This window comes from Pararge aegeria, chromosome 9 (genome assembly GCF_905163445.1).
Source record: "Pararge aegeria chromosome 9, ilParAegt1.1, whole genome shotgun sequence".
Classification (NCBI taxonomy): Eukaryota; Metazoa; Arthropoda; class Insecta; order Lepidoptera; family Nymphalidae; genus Pararge; species Pararge aegeria.
The window spans coordinates 6,995,457-7,013,120 of NC_053188.1; the positions used below are offsets into that span (position 1 = coordinate 6,995,457).

Consider the following 17,664-nt stretch of genomic DNA (forward strand, 5'->3'; position numbering starts at 1 on the left):
CATACGAGCAAATAATAATACAAAACATCTGTGAAAGACTTTAAAAATAAGTACTATGAGACTGTTGTAATTGTACAGTGTAGGTAACTCCACCCAGAAGTAGTCACGCATTTATCTTTCGCATTGAAAATATAGATATCATAGTGAAAAATAATTTTAATTTAACCGACAATTTTCATTCCGACCACGTATTTGTGGAATAACCCATAGACAAGGAATCAATAAAATTAATATATGTTGGCAAGGTAAGAGTTATTTTTTTAAATAACTTTAGGGTGATTTTTTATGTGTTGTGATTTAAATCAGGTAGGTCAGATATGTCATCTACATACTGTAATAGGGAAAGGGGAATTACTTACAGCTTTACTTATAAACTTATACTTGGTGAATACTTAGATGAAAAAATTCTCTCTTTGTGTCATAAATAAGAAAACCCTTAACAACTATTATTAGTGAAGGGGTTAATATAAAAGTGTTATGGTTCTTACGAAAATTTAATAAGACGAGTCAAAGTTTTATAGAACTTGTGAAACACTATTTTTAGACGCCAACGCAATGTTTCTTTGTAATCTTTGAGTCTGAGTATTCAGTGAGTTTGTTAGTTTCTTTGTCCTTACTTCACGTCCTAACTTAGTAACCGATAAACTTGATTTTTGGTAACTTGAGTTAGTTGAAATGACGAAGAGTACCATTGGCTATCTCTAGAAAACAAACTGTCCCGACGGGATTTGTAAAAGACCGTAATAAACAAGTGGTATTCCATATAATATCTTAGCTATACTTAGTAAATGTCTGTCTGTGGATTGTCGTAGCTAGCAAACAATTATATTTACTAACTGTTACCGGCAACATGGTTTGTGTTGGTTTCGTATTTGAAAAATCCCCAAGAGCCGTTTACTTTCCCGGGGCAAAAAATTTGTCCGATGCAATGCGATATTTGTCAAGATCAGAAGTCAAAAGTATTTATTAAATCCTTTATTTTGCATTTTTGAGATCAAAAGTATCCTATCTCCGTCTACAGCATGCAAGCTATCTCTATGCCAAATATCGTTAAGATCCATGCACCAATGCAGCGCCGAAAATAGGTAGTCAACTTCTACTTTTCACATTTCGCATATTAGTATGCTATTATAAATAACTTCCACATTTCTGATTAAATTGTCGTCTTTAGTATGGCCTCACCGTTAAAACCTTCCATAGACTTCCACCAATCTATCAAGACCTCAATTAGCCAAATTTGTCCAGCCGTTCTTGAGTTTTAGTAAGACTAACGGATAGTAACACATTTTTATACATATAGATATAGAAGATAGTTATTTCATTAGATACATTAACACCTCTCTACTCCCCTCATATGTTAATAATGATTTTGCAACGTTAACACCTACTTATATAATAAGAAGGACTATATAATACTAACTAGTAGGACCAGGTGAGAAACTTTGCAGCAATTAATTTTACCGCCGAAAAGTTGCTCCAATTAGAAACTGTTTAATGGAGCGACTTTAGAGCACATAGTTCATGACAGCTGTCAAGTGGCAATGATATGTTCTTGATGATAAGTTGCCCTACATACAGTGGTTATGATATGATGATGAAGCAAGAAGCGATGACAGCCCAGTGGTTAGAATTTCGGCCTCACTCTCGGGGGCCGAGTTCGAATCCCAGCACGCACTTCCAACTTTTCTATGTTCGTTTTAAGCAAATTAAAATAGCACTTGCTTAAACGGTGAACAAAAACATCGTGACGCAACCTGCCTGCGAGTTCTCCATAATGTTCTGAAAGGCGTGTGGAGTCCACCAAACCGCAATGGGCCAGATTAGTGGACTACGGCCTAAGCTCTGCTCACTGTGAGGGGAGACCCGTTCCCCTTTAGTGGGTTAGTATTAAGTTGTATGATGATGATGATGATTAAGCAAGAAGGTAGTCACAGAATGCTAATGTTATGGGTTTTTTAAATATTAATTTTATTTAGTTCTTGTACTTGTACGTACGTCAGACAAGCTTCACACTACGTAATTGCATTCTAGTTGCACAACAAAGTCACGTACTCATCTATAAATAAGAACTATTAAGTGGATCACAATTTCATTAGGTATGCTTGGGTACATAGAGTTTGAACTTTTTCTTTCCTTTGCGCAACACTAAAAAGTTAAGTTCTTGAATTAAATAAACATGACCGTGTATTCATGCTTAATTAATTCAAGAACTAACTAACTTAATTACCGGCCCACTACAGGGGGGTCTCCTACCACAATGAGAAGGGGTTAAGGCCGGAGTCCATCACGCTGTGCCCAGTGCGGATTGGTGGAACAATCAAAATATGGAAGGTAAAATGTGGAAGATGAAACATTTGAATAATACACATTTATTGAACTATTGCAAGTTAACTACAGTGTAAACTCTTCATAACGAGAACTCAAGGTACTGTGCATATTTTTACGTTACAGAGAGTTGCTGTTTAATAAAGAGAAGAAGAAATCTTAAAATTTCAAATTTCTTTAATTTTTGGAAAAATTTCCATCCTTCTCTGCTTGTAGGATTCTTTTTTTATTTTTTCCATATTGTGGACACGGTAGAGCTACTAAATCCTTTTTCGTCAAGACACAGTGATTGTCTATTTCTTTCCATGTTTGCAGTTTGCATAGCTGTACAGTTTTTACATCTTAAAAAGTCCTACCTATTTATTATTTAATTGTTGTCGTTATTGAGAGTGGCTGAGTGTCTCAATGTAACCCGAAAGCCGAGAGATTTCCGACGCTTTAGGAAGTTTGTCGTTAAATCGAGTGACGTTATAATATGGAGTTTAACGATAGGTCCCCAGACATAAGTTCTTACGATTAACATAAATAAATCTAAACCTATTTGAATTGCCATTGTTACACTTATCAGGTGTTACAACGTGTGCGTGGCAATAAAAGCTGATAACTTATAAAGTAGGTGCTCAGGTAAGTGACTTTTACTAAGAAATTATAGGTAATACCTACTGAACTTCAAGTCAATTAGACTAGTGGAAGTGATATATATATCAATTGTATGACTGAAGAAGGCTTAGAGTCACACAGCGGGCGATGGATAGAGCTATGATCTACGTAATCAAATCAGTGTGAAAAGTGCGTGTAAAGAGTGGATATCCGTAGAAGTGCCAGTTACCGAAGTAGCTGAACGATTCGCAAACCTAAAGAGACAATTGTGGCAATGGGCGGGCATTATAGCTTGGAGAAACGACGGACGCCGGAGTTCGGGGATGCTAGAATGGCGAACCGACATCGGTAAACGCAACGTTCCCGGTAGACCCCCCAACTAGTACAGACGTCATAAAAAGAGTCGCAGAGAGCCGGTGGAACTAAGAAAGCCCTGAAAAATGTTCCCTATATCCAGCAGGTGGACGTCCATTGGTTGATTTCATGACGATTTTAAAAACCGTTTCCACTTCGACATAATTAAGTAAGATTGAAAAGATACTGCAAATAACCGGGACTAAGTAACGTAATAAAAAAAAACATCAAAATTTGCAGACCAGCGCATATATTTGATATGGCCTACGTCCGTTAAAGGAAGGTGGTAACGAAACTAAACCACCCTCAAATCCCATACTTAAAACCGTACGTCTCGTAATTAATGAATGAATAATACCAACCTAATATAATAATTTATACTAATATGAGGAAAGGCAAAGTATTTGATGTAATGATAATTTTAAAGTATATTATCCTTGTCTAAGTAGGTAAGTGCGTCACTATTCATAAAAATCAATTGGTAATTTAAAAACTATATATTAAATGCATTGCGCCAAATACACGCTGTAGCTATACAAGTGGTGCTTGAAACTGACGCGCCGATCGGACAGAATAACTGCGCTTGCGGCTCGAAGGTGTAGTGACGATAATCTTCAAGGTGTGTACTGTATACGGTATATACTGTTTTAGTGTATTGAGGCACTGTATTCCGCCGTGAACGTGTTTGTTTTCGGTATTACGTCATCTCACTCAATCCACATTCCATCTCTCTATCATTGATAGGTAGTTAAAAACGAATCTCAGCGTGAACTGACGTGTTGTGTTTATTTTGTAGATAAGGAACCTAGATCACTATGTTAAAAAACTGTTGGCAGTGTGTGATGGGGTAAGGTTTTAATAAGTGTACGAATGTATCTTTACGTTTTCAAGTTGTTGAGTTACAATCAAGATTTAAGATAGTAGCGATTCTATCGTAATTGTATACGAAAAATAACTTTCAACATACCGCGAAAATTTTCATTCAAACATTCAAAACTCCGTGCTAGAATTGCATCATGCCAAATTCTGTTTACTATTTCTAAACGATTTCTTAACTTTTTCGATTGCCTAATGTCAAATTGACATTACAATGTCAATGCTATTGTCAAACGTTGCGTAGTGGAATTCAGAGCCGAAAACAAGTTTAGTAGGTTATGTAAATTAAACAAGATTCAATAATAATAGGTATAGAATATTTAAGATGAATTGGCCGTGTGGTAAAAGGCTTGTGGGTAATGATTGACGTACTTCACTAAGAAAATACCTATGCATCTGGTAAATAAACGCGAGTGTTATGTTTAAATCGATTCAGTGGCCGGCTTTTTTTACATTATTTATAAATTAACAGACGCGTTTGTTTTATATTGCCTTTCGATTAAAGGCGTAAATTACATAGTATTTACACTAAGTTTTATTGTTTTATTATAAAATATCAACATTTTTTATTGAAACTAGCTCCCCCATAGACAATGAGGTGTATGGTACGATGTTAAACGGGCGCGCACAAAATACCGCTTGGCCTGAATCACATAGACAAAACGAAAACATGTTTCGATTGCCGAGGCCCCTAAAAAACGGTGACATGATAGAAATAAACGGAACACTACAAGACAACCCACAAAGGTATGTATATAAAATATTATACATAACAAATCTAAGTGAATAGCTAGTTTATGCCAAATCACAATCAATAGAGTATCACTGTGTTCATAAGGAGATTCCTGCTGTATACATTTTTCTATATGAAATAAATAAATTATTATATTATTATATTAATACTGGTGTGAAGAAAGGCTGTCAAATGCACTCCTTTCGTTAAAACCTGGGCTTTCTTCTAAAACCGTTCATAATCTGCATTATAAATATGAAATTACCATTACATTCTGTTCTAAAGAAGACTTATACAGACAACAGTTAGGCACTTGCTTGTTACAAAAGTTAAGTAAACAATATCCTCATTATATCTACTGATGGATGCAGGCTGTGGCGTGCACTGGGTTTCTTTCCAGGGTATGCATACAGCAGGAAAATTGCATAAAACAGCAAAAATCATCCTTTTATACCAGTTATATATCAACTTTAGGGTATGCAGTGCTTTTGTGCATCTATGAAGTGCACACCACTGTAGCAACATAAATTTCTAGTCCCTGTAAAAGTATGATCATCATCAACGCATTACCAACCCACTATAGGGCACAGAGGGTCTCCTCTCAGAATGAGAAGGGTTTATGCCGTAGGCTACCACGCTGGCCAAGCAAATTGGTCAGTTTATACATTTTAAATGCTTTTATTATGAGATTAATCTAATGCACCTACTTATATTTTTAGGCTGTTGCTCAAACTTACAACAGGAGTGTCCTATCCAGATGAAAGGAATATTGCATGCTGGGCTGAAGCTAATTTCTCCGAGAACTATTTCCATATAAATGGCAGTGTGAATGGACAAATAGCTGACCAACCCCCATCTAGTGAACCAGATCTCATAGGTCTATTTCCAGGTAATGTAAAAGTTTTTTCAACACTAGTTATTTTTACTTTGTGCGTGAAGCAAAACATTATGGCCAAAATAAATATTTTTGAGAGTAGAGCGGCATATACATACTCAAAAACAAACTGTTGTTTGTTTAAACTTATTTTAAAATGCAACTTACATCTTTTACGCATATAACGGATATAGTTATGTAAGAGCTGAGTCTTAGGATACAGGTGTAGTACTACTACATCTTAAAGAAGGTTCCAAACTTACAATATTGTTAAAACTAAAAATTTGAAAAAAATAAACTGATTCACCTATTATTTGAGTTGGCATACTAGCTTATGTTCTCTGGCAATACATGCATGTTAAAAGGCCGCACAATGTAGAGGCATTGCAAGATTTATAACCGTAGGATGGTTCTGACAATTCCATATTGTGGACTTAATTATTTTCTTTGTAGCAGATGGTAGATTCAACTTTATAATAAGAGCAAGAGCACATGGATCTGCATTATATCTGGATATTGATGTATTTGAAGCAAACATGGGGTCCAGAGAACTAGCACATAATTTAGAAGACGTCACATTTTTGACCCTGGATGGAAATATTATTAAAATTGAAGATTTAAAATTTACGTATGCGTAATTACTCGTAAAATTGATGTATTGGTCTTAACTTTTGTATTACATTGTGTAAGATTTTATTTATTGTTATTTATTAAGTGCATTTAAAATATGTTTCTCGTACAAGAATCACATTCACTGCTATAAATCGGAATTCCATTTGACATCAGTATTAACGTGATTTAAATATCTGTTGTATTTATTTCGTTATTATTATATAAGTTTTTTTTGTTTATTTGAATCCCACCCATCTATTTACACATTATTTTAATTACTTTTTGTAATAAAATGTATTGAAAGAATGTTTTATTTCCATGATACCTCGATGACGACACACAAAGACTAAAATAATTATATGCTTCAATGTTGTATACTTGACACTGAGACTACAAAGTTGGATTGACGAGATGGATAACAGTAAATAAATAATAAATATACTACGACAATACACACATCGCCACCTAGCCCCAAAGTAAGCGTAGCTTGTGTTATGGGTACTAAGATGACTGATGAATATTTTTATGAATTATAAATACATAAATACTATAAGAAAATACATATAAACACTCAGACACTGAAAAACACTTATTGCAAATCACACAAACATTTTCCAGCTGTGGGAATCGAACCCACGGCCTTGGACTCAGAAAGCAGGGTCACTGCCAACTGCGCCAGTCGGTCGTCGAACAGTAAAGGTTTTATAAATAAACGTGCAAAAACGTTGGAAGTGGTTCGGTTCCCGGCGCGGCGGGAAACACTTATGAATTTATAATTTCAGAATTTTCAAAAATGAAATGTGACAAAACTCTATATAACCCTCAGACGTTATTCCACGTTTATATTTCGTAAACCCTGAACTTTTAAACTAGCAGTAGGTACTTAAATTGAACTCAATCCACACAAACATTTTTCAACTTACGGTTTCAACTAGAAATAAGTGAGTTTTAATTGCACAACATATCAAGTTTTGTTTTGAGTTAATGGATGCTAAAAGGTTTACGTATTGTTATCACCTGACGTTTCATCTGAGTTCAGTAGAGCTAATCTAGTCTATTCGGCTCGTCTATTTATCTCTTTTAGGACTTTAAATAGGGATGGGGAAAATGGACATAATTATCTGGTAGCGCGCATAGAGAGTAGTCTGGTAGTGTCATACCGTTTGCTGTGACGGCATATGGTTTAATTATACTGCCAAAGTGCAGCAGTCGTTGTTTCACATCAAAAGATTATCTTATAAGTAAATTATCTGTTATGAAAATTAAGCTTAATTTGCAATACTCCAAGAAAAGCAGAAGAATCTGTATGGTGTAATTTAAAATTCTTCAATCCATATACTCCACACTAAACAGATCCTCGGCAATGTACCCTCTACGCACGTATCGCTCCGAAACCGCTGCATCCTCAGGAGATGTTGACTTTACAATAAATAATTGCCACCCCTACTGGGGTGGTTAAGTAGGTACGAATCAACTACCACCTACCAGGTCCCCGGATATATTTAACAGTGTTGTTGAAAAAGAGGACGCGGTGTTTTTTTTTTATTGTAATAATTGACGAATGCCACACCACCCACGGCCCACCTGCAGGGCTAACACAGGCAGGAGATAAAAATTATATCACCCGATTATATCCCCTGAAAGTAATTAACGTGTCCACCTGGCTAAAGCCCGTAACATGGAATCGGAGAAGTTTACCTCTGTTTATTATTACACATATATTATTTACACTTGTGCGCCAGTGCTCTGAGAGTTGATAAAGCTGTGGGGTGAGATAATTTTTTATCCTTTCCCCGGGGATATAATTGTCTCCTGCCCATGCTAGCCGTGCTGATAGTACGAGTAAGTGGAAATAAGTGAGAGGTATATGTACAACATTTTGTTTCGTACCCGTTGCAGCCCGACGACGCGACCTCGCATGGATGCTGATTTATTTACCGCCGTGCGTTTAGTTGAAGTTTCGCATTAAATTAAGTTGAACAAGAAACTGTTAGGTTGGTTATTAAACTACATTTATTTACTCCACTTCTTTAAATCCTCCATAAAAGGTTTTGAAACAGTTAGCTTATTGCCAATAACCAAAACATCATCCAAACGGATGATATAATGTTGTACTGCAAACGGTATACTCCACAAACAGCTTCTTCCTTACTGCTCGATGCGTGGTAAGAATTTAAAAAAAAAGAACATTGTCATTCACACGCATTTCAGTACAAGAACGCCACCCGCCGCGCCGTAAAAAAAAAATAGGTTGTTTGAATCCCCGTCATTTTCCTTTGTTATTTTTATTGTTTGGTTGACCGATTAAAGTTTTGACAGCACACCAACGCCAGATATTTTAAACACTGCGAAGGATATTACCACTTTTTAATAATTGCACTGTGCAAAATGATAATTAGATACTACTACAATAAATAATTCTTTCATTAAAACTTAGTTTTTTTTGTATATTATCAGTAATGGATTATTTTAGGTTACTAGGACTGGCTGATTTAATCTTAGCAGTAAGCTAACTGTTTATACTATGGGTGTAGATAAAGACTTTTATGCAAAAGTTTCATAAATAACTATTTCAGTTTTTGAACATTTTGTTAAGATTCAAGAGTACTCACCGACTGTAGTGTAACGCACGTAGGTTTCTTGATTATCCATCATTGCATCGACAGCTTGCTTCTCACAGTAGAGGGCAGTCACCACTGCTATAGTGGGTTGGCGAGATGAGCATAGTGTGGGCATTTGTTTCACCACCTATCGAAAAGACGCATTTATTACAGGGCTAAATAAAAACTAAAATGTTTGGTTCTACGTCTTTTCATAATTCAGTATTAATTTTTTTAATTCAAAAAAAATAAATTACAGAGTCTAAGCGAATAGAGTATCTATGAAAAATGAAATTTTACAAATTGTCGAGCTAAGAAAAGGCGTGGAACAAAAGTTGTTACAGGTCGAGAGCTTTCTGGTATATTTTATTTAATCCTGTATATACATAATATATAATAGTGGTACCAAGTGTAAGAATAGTTATAATATAGACTAAAGACTACATTATAACCAACTGTATGCCAAGATTCCTCATACACACTTTCGTGGCTCGCGCCGAATCTTATATGACATGTTTTCGCTGCTACCAACCTTCACTTTAAAAACAAAGATCTTTTCTATTCACAACGACCATTGTAAAAAGAATACTTAGCTCTTTTAATAGTAGCTTCGTACTACATAAAGAGCGCCATCTATCGAAATAATCAATTCATTTTCATATTCAGGTTTAATTTTCGAACCTTGGCACGAATTATTTTAATTAATTAATTATTAAATTGGAAGATTAAAAATTTCTTCATCAAACGGGCTCGGATTTGGCCATTAAACAACATTTAAGTAATGACTACTAGAACGTAGAGTAGTATGACATTTTAAGTACGTAAGTCAAAACAAAAGCCTATTTTTTTCATTATCTACATACTTAGACTGTTACTTAGTACATCCCGAATGAATAGTATAGGAAATAGGATACGCATAAATACGGTTTTTCTTTATTTAGTTTTTTGTACTTAGATCTAATGAAGGATGACTTTTTGACGTTATTATGTGCTTAAATCTACCGAACCTACAATTAATTATTAATAAATAAATATACAAGGGGGCGTCCAAAAATTACGTGAGATGTTTAAGGGGGGGAGGGGGTTGAGTCAAATCTCATCTAATCTTACGTTGGATAAAGGGGGGGACAAACAAATTTTATACTATTTTAGTCCATTTAATCCAGATTGTACATGCTTAAGATTTAATCTTAATCGTAATCGCAATATGATTCAGAACATTCAACGCGTTTACGTAAGAAACCAACATTTTGAAAAATCTACTGGTGATATTGGGGGCTGGGGGCTGGGGGCTGTTGAATAAAATCTCACAACATCTCACCAGGGGGAGAGGGAGGGACTAGCCCCAAAGTAAGCGTAGCTTGTGTTATGGGTACTAAGATAACTGATGAATATTTTTATGAACAATATACATAAATACTTATAATATACAAATAAACGCCCAGACACTGAAAAACATTCATGTTCATCACACAAACATTTTCCAGTTGTGGAAATCGAACCCACGGCCTTGACTCAGAAAACAGGGTCGCTGTCCACTACGCCAATCGGCCGTCAAGTATAACTAAATCCTATTAAACTAGTAGTTAGTGGCTGCATATGTCGTTTAGCGATTTGTGTATAACCAACCAGTGACTTATTTCAATTTATTTGAAGCTCTAGTGACGTCACGCCACCTAAGAGTTGAAACATTCCCACGTGCCAAATGTGATTTAATAAATTTCAGAGTGACTCAAACACATAACTTGATTACATTACAGGTAGTTTACTCATGTGTATAAAAATAAAAATATGTATCATACACACGACACGATGCGCTTCATTATTCATTAATAGCCTATAAAAGTCCACTGTTGGACTAAAGGCCTCTCCCAACGGGAGTGTTTACCCATAATCACTAAACTGGGCAGACGGGTGGGTGACGAAATATTAATAACTTTTTCGCACGACTTCTTCGCTTGAAAAGTTTTAAGTAAAAATTTTCGTATGACAATTACCAGGATGCAAAATTTCGCTAAAATTAGTCAAGCTTTAAAACCGTCCATAAATAACATAAAACATATACAAAATATACCTATATATATTGAAATTATAAAGCTGCACAGTTTGTTAGTTTGAACCCGCTAATCTCAGGAACTACTGATTCCAATTGGAAAAGTCTTTATTTGGTGGATAGTTCAATTATCTTGGAAGGCTATAAGCATCACGCTATGGCGTATAAATAATTTTTTTTTTTTGACGCTTTGCTAGAATTTTTTACTTTCGAGAGTTCCTAATAGTTAAAGTTGCGCCAAAACAATGTATCATCGAATTATTCTTCTTTAAAGTTTAAAACAAAAGTTCTCCCCAGTCCTATATTTTAAGGACGCCGACGAAGTTCATAAATGAATAAATACTGAATAAAAAGTATCTCATGTATCTTCAAGATATAATATAAAAGGATCCCTGTATGAGATTACGTTTTATAAAAACATTTGTTTTATAGGCCATTCCGTTTGATTAAAATATATAGGTATACAATTTATTTTAAATTAATTACCGTACCTGGGTGTCGATACTGTGCTGGCGCACGTAGATGCCATCAGACATTAAACGTGTTAAGCCTTTCTCTTCTAAGGACTCTAACGCGTCTTTGACATCAGCCTTTGACCATTTCCCGGCACTGCAAATTGAATTTCATTATAAATATTCACTTATGTAAAGACCTGTAATTACTAACTCAATAAATTTAAGGTGCATAGAATTAAGAAAATGACTGCGGGAGTCCCGTGCTTGCTTCGGAGTACGGTAAACCTAAATTAAAAAAAAAACGTTTTTTTTTCTCTTTCGAGCTGGTCTGGTAGGAGGCTTCGGCTAGCTAAGCTACCGACAGAGACGTGCCGCAAAGCGATTTAGTGTATCGGCACGATGCCGCGTAGAAACCGTTTAGGGGTATAGATTTAATATCACTACCATCTTATAAGCCCCCTACAATTTTAGACTTTATCATCAGTTACCACCAGGTGAAATTGCAGTACGGGCTACTCATGAGTCTTAAAAATCTATTTTTTTTTAAATACGGCAGAAACGTATGCGGCATTTTTCGGATAGTTTCAGTGGTCGTGTGTTTCCGATTTGTCGTATACAAAAGACAACGATCGCCACCACCTATTTGGGGGAGTTAAACGTTCCCGGATTTTATCACTAACTTGTGATAGTAGTCTTTAGAGACCATCAAACCTACGGGAATAATCGGACATCGAGCTCGAGCTTTTTGTAACAGAGCTCGTACGGGGAAGTACCTAGTACCGCCATGCTTATTTCTGCCGCCAAGTAGCATTGTTGCGTTCCGGTCTGAAGGGCGTGGTTGCTAGTAAATTACAGGCGCATTATGCTTAACACCTACGCCTCAAGGTGATGGACATAGGGCGATACTTTGAAGAACTTGCGTACCTTGCGAAATTATGCTCCAGTAAATGGAGTAAATAGTTTTCTACATACTATCATCTGGGCCATCTGCTTGGTTCTTTAAATATTACATTTAAAAAAAAAACACGCAATCAACAGATTTTGATTTGAAATAATAACGGAAAAAATTAAGGTATATTTTCGTTACATGTTATGCTTACGTTACGCTCAGAAATTTACTTACGTTACAAAGTCTTCTACTGACAGGGGGTTTGGATATGCATTTTCGATGAGATCCAGAACCCTCTGTTCTGATATATGTGTTTGGTTCGCTGTACTGTCTTCAATAAAGGCTGGAATAATTAATTCTATTAGAAAACTGTATTATCATTAATATAATATCTAAATATAATCTGAAAGAGTAGTATTTTTTCATACACAGTGAATAAATAAACATTTTATAAATTTATATTTCTCTACACAACAATATAATAAAATATGATGGGTATATAAAAAACTTACAAAACTAGTCTGTTTACTGATGTAGGTACATACGTAAGTTGTTATAGTGTATTATTATATATATTGGCGTTGATGAGAAAATATTTTTTTAAGGATTCAAATTTAAACAAATTTAGAGAATGTCAAAATGATTATTTAAAAATACAGAACTGAGTAAGATTTAGGATATGACAAATACAACAAAAACAATGCTACAAGCCTGCCCCACGCCCAAAAAAACGAGCAGTGCCGTTCTTAATCAGACATAAGTTTCGTCTCGATTGAAAAATGAAACCTAATAATTAGGTCAATTTTCGACGCAAGTATCGGCTGCGGCGATGCATATATTGCACAGTGCATACGTATTATATTTCCCTCATCATCATAAATATCAACAACATCTGCAATCTGCAGTGGGTCATAATGGCCCACTGGTCTATTTTCCTCATCATCATAAATATCACCCCATTATGGCCCACTGCAGATCATAGTCTACTCTAAGAATGAGCAGGGTTTTAGCCATAGTGCACCACGCTGGCCAAATTGCGGATTAGTAGACTTGGCACGCCTTTGAGCACATTATAGAGAATTCTTAGGCATGCTGGTTTGCTCACGATGTTTTTCTGTGCCGATAACGCAAGTGATATTAAATTGCTTAAGATGCACATCCGAAAAGTTAGTGGTGCGTACGGAGTCCGAACTCGGTCCCCTTGCAAAGGAAGCCGACGTCCTTACCACTGTTTCGCTTCGTTAAACCGCGCTATTCCAAAGAGATAGTACGACATCGACCTTTTATAAATCTGTTCTTTAATGGCACGAGAATGTGCCTTAACAGAAAATATCAGCAATGCCATTGATTTTAGTGTTTTTTACTTTGTATGACGTTAAACTTATCTATTATATTATTTGAGATTGACATTCATGCTTTTAGGTTTCACACAAAGGAGATAAATTAACATAACTCTGGTATCTAGCTCATACATAAAGGTGTCTAGCTTGTGCTAAATGGTAAAACTTACAAGAAAACATGAAATTATTGCTTAGCTCATGTTAATTGAAAATAATATGAGGTGTATCATTCTTGCAATATAAGTAAACAGCTGACAAATACTCGCAAAAATTACAAAGCATAACATAAAGCAGGCCTACACCACTGCATTTACAATCTTGGTATCCATTACATAATTACATTCTTGTATTAATTACATATCTTGTCTATAAATACGATAGATGTAAAATGCACTGTCTATTAAAAAACTGCGTTTTTCACACAAAAAATCTATTCATTTTTCAGGTGTGTGGTTCTGAGTGTCCTTGAGATTTTTGTTTTTACATGCGTTTTTTTAAGTTAATTTAATAAGCTATACTTAAATTTAATAAAATTATAATTATTTCTAATGAAATACATAACACCTCATTTCAAAATGCTAACAATTTTTAGCATAGGTTATTTATAAGTTTAAACTGCTCTGCTTTAAAGTTGCGCATTGCTTTTTTGATGAGCATGCTGTATAGAGAGAAATTAAATTCATAAAAAACTTTTATAAATTCTTTATCTGAAATAGCTATGCTTTAAATTTATTTGTCAGTTGCTTAATTGTGCAGTGTTTGTATGCTCATTACTTATGATTATAAATAAAGTAACATCTAGTGTAGAATATAACAGACAAAACATTAGTAAAAATGTATGTACAATAACCATGTTATGCTTTTAAAAAAAGTTACACTTGCAACTTTAACTGTCAGAAAACACATCATGCTCTAATAATATACTAATGAAATACATACAACCATTATCATACTTGTATACAACTGTCTTACTCGTTATATCACCATTTGCTTCTGTGGCATAGAATTAGAAAGAAATATCGTATTAGAAAATATATGAATATTATATTAAATAATTCTGCTTTACGCAACTTCAATAATTTCAAATACTTATTTTTTAATACTAAAATATATGAACTATAAAAGAATTTCGTTTTAAATACATTAAATACACCTATTAATAATAATTAGAAATTAGAAAAATTAATTAGGAATTAGAAAATTTACTGTAATCATTTATATTGAAATAATAATTAATATAACATGTAACCTGCTTTCATTGAAATTCACACTTGACTGCACAGAATTATATGCAGTCTTATTGCTTGCGCAATTTATAAAAGATCATACATTTCACTTTAATATTATTCAGGTTCATAGATATTTTTCACCCTAGTCAGTAAATTTTCCAATAAGTTTGACAACTTGTTACAACCATTGCATATTCATTGTAAATTTGATTTGTAGAGATGGCAGGTTGCCACTTGTTAGCAGTAGTCAAAAGTTACCAAATAGGGCTTGTTAATGCGAGTCCCTCAAAATAATTAAAACCACTTGAAAGTTACATTAATTCTTAATACTAACCTGGCGGAGGTGGTCCAGTGCCTTCTTGTCTTAATTCAACTTCTAATAGTTTTAATTTGTGAAATTTATTTTGCATTAATTTTATTATCTTCTTAATAAATCCGACATAATCTGAAAATAAGATTGCTATAAAATACTCTTGCACCTAGGTACCCATTTTATGAATTTATGGATGTTTTGCACAACACATTCTTTTCCTTCATGGATTTGTCAGAAATTTTGGAATGGAGATAGGTTATACATTAGGTTGGCAGAGAGGCTATTTTTTGCCCGGTAAAATCAATGTTGCAATTACACATTGTTGCAATTACAAAAATTATGTGTACAGACTTGTTTACGGTAGATAACCCCGCAGGATGCAACTAGTCAATTATAAAATAATGGATACCTTTAGGAAAGTCTTGAGGACTAACAAGTTCACGAAAAAAGGCCTGGGCCTCATGCGGGCAATCATGTAGAGAAACTTCAGGTTTAAACCAAAATCGGAGAGCCCTTGCTTCTCTTGTGTGGTTGCCAGTTACTGCTGATACCAAGTATACACAAAACTCTAATTGAGCATGACAGGGTTCTGTAACACCATTTTCTGAAAAGAAAAGAAGAAAAGACATGGTTATACATGTATTTATTTAGTTTCCTTATTTTGTATGCATGTCACATTTAGTGTTAATATGTCATGCATATAAAATAAAACACATAATATTTTTATCATAGCAAAATTAAAAATTAATGTGTTATGTTTTCAAAATATAAATAACTTTTCAATGAAATGTTTGATGAAATCTCTTTCTCTCTCCTCTCTTCTCTTTCTGTATGTAATCCTAACAAATAGTATAAATGCAAAAGTGTGTCTGTTTATTTGTTACCTATGTTCAGCTCAACAGTTAAACAGATATTGATTAAATTTGGCACATAATAATAGTTTTTATTTTTATTTGGTAACTATGACCCATCTACACATAACAGAATAAATAAAAACTAAACTAAAACAAAAAATAAATAAAATTATGTGTCTTGTATCTTTGAGATAATAATTATTATTTATAGAAATGCTATTTTAAAAGATTCATGGCAGGGTTTTTGTGAAATTTTGCATAGAGATAGTTTGAATGGTAAAGGATACAATTTATCCTGGGAAAATAAAGGGTTCAAGGAAATTTTATTTATGTGCACATGATCACATGCAACAGTGAGTGACTAATAAAAATACAACATTGTTTACAATATCACATAAATTAATTCTGATACCACAAAATGGTACCGAAAAAAATATGCCTTATCTACAGGAAACAAATATATTTTCATGCAAGTGAGGTTAATTGTGGGTGCTAATTTCATATAAACCATTTAAACATGGTTTATATATATTTAAAAGTAGCAAGTATAGAAAATTACATAAAAGTTTAGTAGGACTTACATTGAACCTATATGTGGCACCAAAGAAAGAATTTAATTTATATTTAAAATTTCCTGAACTCAAATCTAATTAGTACTACTTACCGTAAACTTTTTCCTTATTTATAATTATCCCAGTGTGGTCACCTCCCGCTACATGAGTTTTATCACTGGGTTCAGCTTCAATCACTTTTCTTTCCACAATCAGCACAGTGGATGATGCAGTTTTACTTTTTGGTGTCATTATCACCTTCTCCTCTATTTCAGCCATGATTACCTCACTGTATTACACTTTATCGATGAACACAGCGGTCGACGCGCCCTAACTCCTGTTTTAAGTAAAGACGATGACTCATAAACTTAATCCTTTTTAAATAACTTTGGTCGTCGAAGTAACAAATGACAACATCGTAACCTACTTTGACCAAGTACAAGGCCAACACCTGCTAACCTTAGCAACGAATCTCCAGTTACTTTGGTACTTGTTAGATCAATCAAAACTTTTAGGGCGGGCACTACTTAGACGAACACAATAAAAACAACAGTAAAGAGAAGTCATTTGAGTACACTATCCTTTTTTTCCTGGCATGCTATGAAATACTTACCTTTCAACAGAGGATGGCAGTAGTAAGTAGTTTTCTATTTATATTTCCAGATATAACATGAGTTTTGTTAGAAAATACCATTCAAAATAAAAAGAAAGACGATTGTTGTTGCTCCAACCCTGTACTCCTACCAGATCAAAAGTCAAGTGTCAATTAACTGTCAAAGTCAAACCAAAAAGAATATTTCATGTTACGAACAATATATCTATAATGTATATACATTTAATATTTTCTGAAATTAGTTTCCGGTCGCCTATTGCAGCTATACTATGCCACCATTTTAGTATCGACTACGCCGTTATTTTTCGGTACTCTTGTTAACAATTTCATGGCTCCACATTGATATACCTTTGCCTTTTTTTTTTTTTTTTTTTTTTTTAAATAATCATGTCA

At 34.3% G+C, this 17,664-nt stretch overlaps 2 protein-coding genes across 12 annotated transcripts in view; one reads left to right on the forward strand and one right to left on the reverse strand.

The window, feature by feature from the left end:
- Positions 1-17,394, reverse strand: part of LOC120626142 — a 34,135-nt gene extending 16,741 nt beyond the window's left edge. Inside the window, exons 1-8 of one of the 3 annotated variants that reach the window (XM_039893450.1) lie at positions 17,272-17,394; positions 16,772-16,995; positions 15,663-15,857; positions 15,275-15,385; positions 14,684-14,704; positions 12,606-12,714; positions 11,519-11,636; positions 8,987-9,122 (exon numbers count right to left, since the gene is read on the reverse strand). In XM_039893450.1, coding sequence (XP_039749384.1) covers positions 8,987-9,122; positions 11,519-11,636; positions 12,606-12,714; positions 14,684-14,704; positions 15,275-15,385; positions 15,663-15,857; positions 16,772-16,937 — 856 coding nt within the window. In that variant the 5' untranslated portion in view covers positions 16,938-16,995; positions 17,272-17,394. Of the gene's footprint in view, positions 1-8,986; positions 9,123-11,518; positions 11,637-12,605; positions 12,715-14,650; positions 14,705-15,274; positions 15,386-15,662; positions 15,858-16,771; positions 16,996-17,271 lie in introns of all 3 variants that reach the window. The other 2 variants (XM_039893449.1, XM_039893451.1) reach the window with 2 other exon arrangements.
- Positions 150-6,621, forward strand: LOC120626144. Of its 9 annotated transcripts, none has more exons than XM_039893457.1 (4): positions 150-245; positions 4,735-4,902; positions 5,608-5,777; positions 6,216-6,621. In XM_039893457.1, exons 1-4 carry the CDS (start codon positions 235-237, stop codon positions 6,398-6,400), a joined length of 534 nt encoding a protein of 177 aa, XP_039749391.1. In that variant the 5' UTR covers positions 150-234; the 3' UTR covers positions 6,401-6,621. The 9 variants fall into 9 exon arrangements, with proteins under 9 accessions (XP_039749391.1, XP_039749388.1, XP_039749389.1 ...); XM_039893454.1 differs by lacking the exon at positions 150-245 and adding an exon at positions 2,995-3,273; XM_039893455.1 differs by lacking the exon at positions 150-245 and adding an exon at positions 2,999-3,273 and having other exon boundaries at positions 6,219-6,621.
- Positions 17,395-17,664: the final 270 nt, after the last annotated feature.